The following is an 8934-nucleotide window of genomic DNA, read 5'->3' on the forward strand; positions in this document are numbered from 1 at the left end:
CAGCCTGAGGAGGATGTGTGGAGCCTGGAAATTCTCGGCAGAGCAAGTGGTTCCCTTCCTTCCAGAAGGGAGGCGGCCCCTCTCCATCAAGGTGAGGTGCAGACAGTGCCAAGTCCCAGTGCCTGGTAGATGCCCTCAGAGACCATCCAGCTAGCTCATTTGGGGAAACTGAGGCCCAGAGGGGGCACGGCGTGCCAGGGACACAGGGCAGGCGAGCTCAGACCGAGACCTGGCAGACACGAGTCCCCAGACAGGCCAGAATACCTCCCGGTGCCTCCCTCCCAGAGGGCTGGAGAGGAGCCCGTGCCCCGGAAGGATTCTGCGTCACGGGCTGCGGACCGTGCGATGAGTGCGCAGGGCAGCTCCTACAGGCGGCTTCAGGGGCATTGTGGCCGCGTGTCCTGGGAGCAGAAGCCCGGTCACTCCTCAGCCAAGCGACTTTTGGTCCCAGTCCCCTGCCTCAGTTTCCTTATCCGACCGGGGTTGCGCCGAGAGTGAAATGGGCTTCAGGGACCTCGATTCTGGGCTATCAGTACCTTGGAACGCGGCCAAGCAGGCAGTGCCCCATCCATTTTGCAGACGAGGAAACTGAGGCCCGAGAGCCGAGGAGACCCCTCCACGGGAGGGTGAAGCATTTCCTCCACTATCCTGACCTGTCTCAGGACCCCCCAGGGGCTTCTGAGGAAGGAGCTTCTGTTTTCTTCTGTGTTTTACAGAAGAGATTCAGGGGGCTCAGTGGAGCAGGGACTCAGGCCATGTTGGGATGCCACCGCTGTGAGATGCTGGCCGTCCCCTGACTGCTGTCTTCCCTCTTGTCTTGCAGCAGGAACGTCGGAGCAGGAGGAGCCAGTGGAGCCATCAGGACACCCAGGCCCATGGGGCAGGAGGCCTCGGTCACCGCAGGACTGGGGCGGAAGAAGAGAGGCGGCCGGCCGTGAGGGAGGCACCCTCCCTCCCCGCGCTTACGTCGCGCGGCCATGCGGTTTGGGACAGGACACCCCTGAGAGTGCAGGCACCTCCCCCTCCCGCCCCTCCATCCCTCTGGGGGCTGCCGCCTGGCCCCCCACCTGGTCCCCCTGGGCAGGCTGAGTTGGGGCTCCCTGCAGGGCGGTCCCAATGGCCGGGCGTGGGTGGGGCGCGCTGTGGGTGTGCGTGGCGGCCGCCACCCTGCTGCACGCGGGCGGCCTAGCCCGCGGGGACTGCTGGCTGATCGAGGGCGACAAGGGCTTCGTGTGGCTGGCCATCTGCAGCCAGAACCAGCCGCCCTACGAGGCCATTCCGCAGCAGATCAACAACACCATCGTGGACCTGCGACTCAACGAGAACCGTATCCGCAGCGTGCAGTACGCCTCGCTCAGCCGCTTCGGCAACCTCACGTACCTCAACCTCACCAAGAACGAGATCGGCTACATCGAGGACGGCGCCTTCTCGGGCCAGTTCAACCTGCAGGTGCTGCAGCTGGGCTACAACCGGCTGCGCAACCTCACGGAGGGCATGCTGCGCGGCCTGGGCAAGCTGGAGTACCTGTACCTGCAGGCCAACCTCATCGAGGTGGTCATGGCCAGCAGCTTCTGGGAGTGTCCCAACATCATCAACATCGACCTGTCCATGAACCGCATCCAGCAGCTCAACAGCGGCACCTTCGCCGGCCTGGCCAAGCTGTCGGTGTGCGAGCTCTACAGCAACCCCTTCTACTGCTCCTGCGAGCTGCTGGGCTTCCTGCGCTGGCTGGCCGCCTTCACCAACGCCACGCAGACGTACGACCGCATGCAGTGCGAGTCGCCGCCCGTCTACTCCGGCTACTACCTCCTGGGCCAGGGCCGCCGCGGCCACCGCAGCATCCTCAGCAAACTGCAGTCAGTCTGCACCGAGGACTCGTACGCGGCTGAGGTGGTCGGGCCCCCACGTCCGGCATCGGGGCGCTCACAGCCCGGTCGCTCCCCGCCACCCCCGCCTCCGCCAGAGCCCAGTGACATGCCCTGTGCCGACGACGAGTGCTTCTCCGGGGATGGCACCACCCCACTGGTGGCCCTGCCCACACTGGCCACGCAGGCCGAGGCCCGCCCCCTCATCAAGGTCAAGCAGCTCACCCAGAACTCGGCCACCATCACCGTCCAGCTGCCCAGCCCGTTCCACCGGATGTACACCCTGGAGCATTTCAACAACAGCAAGGCCTCCACCGTGTCCAGGCTGACCAAGGCCCAGGAGGAGATCCGTCTGACCAACCTGTTCACGCTCACCAACTACACCTACTGCGTGGTGTCCACCAGCGCCGGGCTGCGCCACAACCACACCTGCCTCACCATCTGCTTGCCCCGGCTGCCCAGCCCGCCCGGCCCGGTGCCCAGCCCCTCCACGGCCACCCACTACATCATGACGATCCTGGGCTGCCTCTTCGGCATGGTGCTGGTGCTGGGCGCCGTCTACTACTGCCTGCGCAGGCGGCGGCGCCAGGAGGAGAAGCACAAGAAGGCCGCCTCAGCAGCCGCAGCTGGCAGCCTCAAGAAGACCATCATCGAGCTCAAGTATGGGCCTGAGCTGGAGGCGCCCGGCCTGGCCCCGCTGTCCCAGGGCCCGCTGCTGGGCCCCGAGGCCGTGACGCGCATCCCTTACCTGCCTGCCGCCGGCGAGGTGGAGCAGTACAAGCTGGTGGAGAGCGCGGACACCCCCAAGGCCAGCAAGGGCAGCTACATGGAGGTTCGAACCGGGGACCCTCCGGAACGCAGGGACTGCGAGCTGGGCCGGCCGGGCCCCGACAGCCAGAGCTCGGTGGCCGAGATCTCCACCATCGCCAAGGAGGTGGACAAGGTCAACCAGATCATCAACAACTGCATCGACGCGCTCAAGTCCGAGTCCACCTCCTTCCAAGGCGTCAAGTCGGGGCCCGTGTCCGCCGCGGAGCCGCCGCTGGTGCTGCTGTCCGAGCCGCTGGCCGCCAAGCACGGCTTCCTGGCGCCCGGGTACAAGGACGCCTTCGGCCACAGCCTGCAGCGGCACCACAGCGTGGAGGCCGCCGGGCCCCCTCGTGCCAGCACCTCGTCCAGCGGCTCCGTGCGCAGCCCCCGCGCCTTCCGAGCCGAGGCCGTCGGGGTGCACAAGGCCGCGGCCGCCGAGGCCAAGTACATCGAGAAGGGCTCCCCCGCGGCCGACGCCATCCTCACTGTGACACCCGCGGCCGCCGTGCTGCGGGCCGAGGCCGAGAAGGGTCGCCAGTACGGCGAGCACCGGCACTCGTACCCCGGCTCCCACCCGGCCGAGCCACCTGCGCCCCCCGGGCCACCGCCGCCGCCTCCGCACGAGGGTCTGGGGCGCAAGGCGTCCATCCTGGAGCCGCTCACCCGGCCGCGGCCCCGCGACCTCGCCTACTCGCAGCTGTCCCCGCAGTACCACAGCCTGAGCTACTCCTCCAGCCCCGAGTACACCTGCCGGGCCTCCCAGAGCATCTGGGAGCGCTTCAGACTGAGCCGCCGGCGGCACAAGGAGGAAGAGGAGTTCATGGCCGCGGGCCACGCGCTGCGCAAGAAGGTTCAGTTCGCCAAAGACGAGGATCTGCACGACATCCTGGACTACTGGAAGGGCGTGTCGGCCCAGCACAAGTCCTGAGCCCCCCCAGACCCGCGATGCCCACTGGACCAAAAAGGATGCAGGATCCACCCAGAGACTCAGCACCAAACCCAACACACGCACAACACCACAGCAACTGTGACAGCCGGGGGGCCCTGCAGAGGCGAGGGGGGTGTGGGCAGGGACAGACAAGGGGGACACGTCCCGAGCTCCTGTGGCCGGTCCTGGGATGCGCTCGTCGCCCCGGGTGGCATGTGTCCACATACACACACACACACACACACACACACACACACACACACGAGGGACTTCGGAAAACTGTGTCTTAGGGATGGGGGGTGGGGGTGGGGATTTTTTTTTCATTATCTTTCCTCTTTTGAGTCTTCTCTGCCTTTTCTTTTCCTCTTTCTCTCTTTATTTTCTTCCTTTTTTAAAAAAAATAATAAAAGACAAGTTATTTTAAAAAGACATAAAATGCCGTCCGTGGGGGGGTGTGGCCGGCGTGGCCACTTCGGGGCCCCTCACGTGATCTCGGTCCGTGGTTTTCTGTGGATTCTCTGTCCAGTCCGTCTCTTCATTGCCGCCTCCGGAGTCCACTGCAGAGGGGCAGAGTGAATGCCGGCGGCCAAGTGGCCTCCGGGACAGGTCCTGGAGCCCTGCTGGACTCAGGGTGGGTGGAGGCTGTGCCTGTGGACGGCCGGGGTGGCCGGGACGGCCAAGGGCTGGGAGGCATGTCCCCCAGCCCAGCCCCCGTGTACACTGTAGTCGTTCTATTGTACAGAAAAAAATATTTCTATATTTGCAATGTTTGCTGTAAAATGGGAAAGAAAAAAAAGACTATGTCTACTAAAAAAAAAAAAAAAAAAAAGACTATGTCTACTTAAAAAAAATCTGCAAAGGAAAAAAAAATCAAATGCTTGTTTGTCCTGGGTTTTTACTGTGGGTTTCAGGGAAAGAGTTGAGGTTTCTTTTATGTCCCGTTTAGGGGGTGGTTTTATTGATTTTGGCCTTGGGGTGGGGACATGCTGTGCTCTCTTGGTGACAGTGTGGCGTGACCAGGGGGGTGCACGTGGGAAACCTTGCGAGGTGGGCGGCCCGCACTGGGCTCGAGTGTGCCTGAGAGCCGGTGTGGACAGGGCAGGAGGGAGCCGAGCTCAGGTGGCGGCGGGAGGATGAGTGGGAGCAGGGTCTTGGTGTGGTGGATCCGCGGTGCGGGGCTGCTTCTCTGTGTGTCTGGCTGTGCATGCCAGTGGGGTGTGTGCAGAACCCAGCAGCCGAGGGGGTGTGAGTGGGCCTGGGACGCCCAGAGGCTCTTGAGTGAGGTTCCAAGTGAGTCGATGTTGTGGGTTTGCATGTGAGCGAGTGCGAGCGTGAGGTGGTTGGAGGGTGCGTCTGTGTGAGGGCGGGTTCCCCTGCTGTCACCAGAGCTCCACCTACAGGAAGTGCCCAGAGACCCCTAATTCTTCGGGGGTCTCTCAGGACGCTGAGCCTAGAGCCAGACCCTGCACTGCGGCCCCCTCCACATGCATCTCACCCACCACCCCTCCAGGCAGCACACCCTGGTGTGGGCCCCCGTTTTGAGTGAATAAGAGGCTGGAGTCCACGTGGGACCAGCACCAGCTTGTTCAGCATCCCCAGGGGAGGGTGGAGAGAGTCCCTGGCTTCCTGCTGCCCAGAGCACAGGGTGCCCCTCATCCCACCTACAGGAGCCAGAGCGAGACGCTGAGGACGAGACTGGATTCCCAGGCCCTCGAATCCACCTGCCAGCTGAGTGGGGGTTTTGTGCCCACCCCAGGGAAACAGCCTCCAGCCGTGCATCCCACGCAGAGCTGCCTTTCTGCTCAGGGGGAGGGCCCTGTGAGGAAGGGGAACGCCTCTCCCTGGGCCCCTCCCTCCCATGTGGCCCTGGGGTCCGGACACCTGCCTGATGCCAGGACTGCCGAGTCAAAGCTCCCTGTCACCCCTGTCGTCCTGTCTGGATGGCCCCTCCCCTGTCCTTCCTAAAGTCCCGGCTGCTGAGTCCCCATCCCACTCCTCCATCGACAGCAGACCCACCCCCCACTCTGAACTCTGGCACAGTCCCAGGGAGGCAGGAGGCTGCGGCTGGAGCTGGGTCCCAGAGGCAACAGGAACCCGGAGGACTCCAGGGCAGGAACCGGAGGGATGGAAGCCGGTTTTCAGGCTCTGACGGGTCCCCAAGAAAGGACCCAGTCTCAGTCTCACCCAGTGGAGGACAAGGAGGGAGGGAGGAAGGCCCAGTGGGGGTAGGAGCAGGGGCAGCCTCTGCTTGCATGCCCTGGGTGACGGGAAGCTCACCCCTCTCCTCTGTAGCTGTCTCCAGCTTTTGGGACCTCCCTTACAGCAGAAGCCCAGGGGGCAGTCCCCCAGGGGCCACAGAACTGAGGGCCCATCTGTCCCCTCCAGGTTAGCCCGATCCTGCCGCCTGCACCCCGGTCACCCCACCAGGGACCTGAGGGTGTGAGGCCTGCTCTGGGGGTGCACGCCCGGGTGGGCTCCACGGGCACCCTGTGACTCAGCCCTCCAAAGGCGGCCATTTCTGAGGACGCTGCATCAACAGCTCTCGCCCGTTTGACCCAAGGTTTCCAGCCAGCCCGGGAGTCCCAGCCCTGGGCAGCTCCCCGTCCTCCATGAGGGGTCCCGGGAGGGCATCAGAGACCACTGGAGACCACAACACCAGGCCCAGGGGAGAGGAGCGGGGACCAGGAGCGGGATCCAGGGCTGACGGGTGGAGGCCCAGAGAGGGCCCTGACCTGCCCAAGGTCACACAGCAACTCGATGACAGTCTGGTCATGGGACAGAGAGGTGGCCAGGCCTTCTCAGCCCGCCGCTCCCTTTCACTGAGGAGCGAAGATGGGCTATTTATAGGAAATGCAGGAGAAGGGCAGACACAGAAAAGAAGCGTCTGCCTTGGGGACACCCAGCAGCTGGCCAGGAGTCAACAGCCCACAGAGGAACAAGGGAAAATGGCAGGCAGCGAGGTGCAGGGACCCCAACAGCCAGGACACCCCGCCCGGGAGCTCAGGCCTCCTGGGAGCCGCGGGGCTTGGCCCCGAGTGTCTGCGAACGCCCAGCCAGTCCTGGGACAAAGAGCCCCGAGTTCCCATGCCCTTGCTTGAAGGTGTCGTGGTGGGGGTGACAGAACATAAGCAGGAGGAGACACACACTTAGGAAGCGCCTACTGTGTGCAGGGATCTGTGCCAAGCTCTGTGTGGGTGCAGGGAAGAGCCCAGCCCGGCCCCGGCCCCCCGGGGAGCTCACAGGCTGGCAGGGTACTCGGTGCAGAGGTGGGTGACCTGGTTCAGGGGAGCAGGGGAGGCGCTGGAGGTCTGGGAAGGATGGGAACTCCTGACTGGGAAGGGCCGGGAAGGCTTCCTGGAAGGGGTGGTATTTGGTTTGGGCAGGGAAGGAGGTGGAGGCTGCCAAGGTGAGAGGGGTTGGTGCCCTGTGGGCTCAGAGCTGGGCTCAGGAGCAGGAGAAAAACCTCCCAGAGCCAGCCTTGCCCTGCAGATGGGATGGGTGCCCAGCTTCCGAGGGGCAGCCCTGGAGGGCAGCTGTTGCTCGTTTGTGAGACCAGGGCTAAGCCACAGCGAGGGCTCAGGCCCAGGCCGTACCCCTACGACCATGTGACCATAGCAAGCCACTGGCCCTTCTGCCTCAGTCTCCTCGTTTGTCCAGTGGGGGGGATGCCGTGCACTCATTATCCATTGCCGTGATCATGCTGCCTAACCCACAACCACAGCGTGGTATGGCCCCTCGGGGGGCGGCTGGCAAGAGCGCACACTCTCATGTCACGGGGCACAGGGAGGACCAGGTTCTTCCCCACAGTCTCCCATCCTCCATAGAGCCAGCACAGGTCGGTTCTTGTGGCGACAGCTGAGGGAGAAAACCCCAGGGTCACATCTGCTGGCATCCCACAGGCCAGGGTGAGCCACAGGGCCGAGCTCAGAGGGAAAGGGTGGACAGGGCGCCCCAGCCCAGGGGCCCGTGGCCAAGGTTGCAGACACGGAGGGCAAAGACAGGGGGCCTCTGTGCGCTGAGGCCAAAGGCATGGCTGAGTCCAGGTGTCCCTCCCTGGGGCAGAGGGCAGAGCAAGAAGAGCAGGAAATCCAAGGCCCCAGGTCTCTGCCACCCACGCATTCACTCAGCATGCAAACGCAAAGAGCCTACTGTGTACCAGACACGCTGCCTGCCGCTCCCCACCGAGAACAAGTCAGCTGCGGTGGCCTACCCTGTACCAGACACACTGCCTTCTCCGCTCCCCACCAAGAGTGTGTCAGCCACGGTCCCGACAGGAAAGAGCAGACACCTCAAAGTAGAATCCTTCAAGGGGTTGCCTACAAAGGGGCCATTTCCAGAGACACCAAGCTGACGGCACACCTTGGCCCCCCTGGGAGACGGGGAGGAGGAGAGCCCCCGAACCCGGACGGAGAGAGAGAGGTGCAGAGAGGCCCACGGGGCCCTGGAGAGGGACCTCAGGGGAAGTTCCCAGTGGGCCTCGGCAGCCTCGCAGGAGGACTGGGGACACATGCCCACCCCCGCTTCTCACCCAATCTCCCTCCCATCTCCTGCTGGGCTCCCTGCTGGCTGCATGGCCAGGACACCAGGGAGCCCGAGATGGGGCCCACAGGGCTCAGTCCACAGACAGCAAGGGTGAGAAGGTTCAGAGACAACCTGGAGTGGGTGATGGGGGAGGCTGGCCTGGGGGCAGCCACAGAGGAGGGGGCCGTCATCTCCACTGGGGACAGAGAGGCTTTTAGAGGAGGTGATCGCTCAAGACTCTGAAGGTGGCCAGGCGCGGTGGCTCATGCCTGTAATCCCAACACTTTGGGAGGTCGAGGCAGGAGGATCACCTGAGGTCAGGAGTTCAAGACCAGCCTGACTAACATGGTGAAACCCCATCTCTACTAAAAATATAAAAATTAGCCTGGTGTGGTGGTGGGCACCTGTACTTCTAGCTACTTGGGAGGTTGAGGCAGGAGAATAGCTTGAACCCGGGAGGCGGAGGTTGCAGTGAGCCGAGATCGCACCACTGCACTCCAGCCTGGGCGACAGAGCGAGACTCCGTCTCACACACACACACAAAAGTAAACAAAACAACAACAGCAACAAAAAAAAACCAGACAAACAAAAAGACCCTGAAGGACAAACAGGAGCTGGCGTGGCAGAGACAAGGTGGTGTGGACAGGGAGTGGACCTCCACCTAGAGAAGATGGCGGGGGCCAAGGTGCAGAAAGCACAGACCCTGAGCCCACCCAGAGGGGCCACCATGGGGCAGTGAGGGGGCCTGGCCTGCTGAGATCAGGGACAGGGCGGAGCCAGGCTTGGAGGCCTGCTTTGCAAGTGTGAAGA

General features: G+C 63.6%; 1 protein-coding gene across 3 annotated transcripts in view; it reads left to right on the forward strand.

The window, feature by feature from the left end:
• ELFN1 (extracellular leucine rich repeat and fibronectin type III domain containing 1) overlaps positions 1-4478 on the forward strand; it is an 83408-nt gene extending 78930 nt beyond the window's left edge. For 2 of the 3 annotated variants that reach the window (XM_054496211.1, XM_054496213.1), the window contains one exon: positions 824-4458. In XM_054496211.1, coding sequence (XP_054352186.1) covers positions 1117-3603 — 2487 coding nt within the window. In that variant the 5' untranslated portion in view covers positions 824-1116 and the 3' untranslated portion in view covers positions 3604-4458. Of the gene's footprint in view, positions 1-823 lie in introns of all 3 variants that reach the window. The other variant, XM_054496212.2, reaches the window with a different exon arrangement.
• The last annotated feature ends 4456 nt before the right edge of the window (positions 4479-8934 follow it).

Source organism: Pongo pygmaeus, chromosome 6, assembly GCF_028885625.2.
Source record: "Pongo pygmaeus isolate AG05252 chromosome 6, NHGRI_mPonPyg2-v2.0_pri, whole genome shotgun sequence".
Taxonomy (NCBI): domain Eukaryota; kingdom Metazoa; phylum Chordata; class Mammalia; order Primates; family Hominidae; genus Pongo; species Pongo pygmaeus.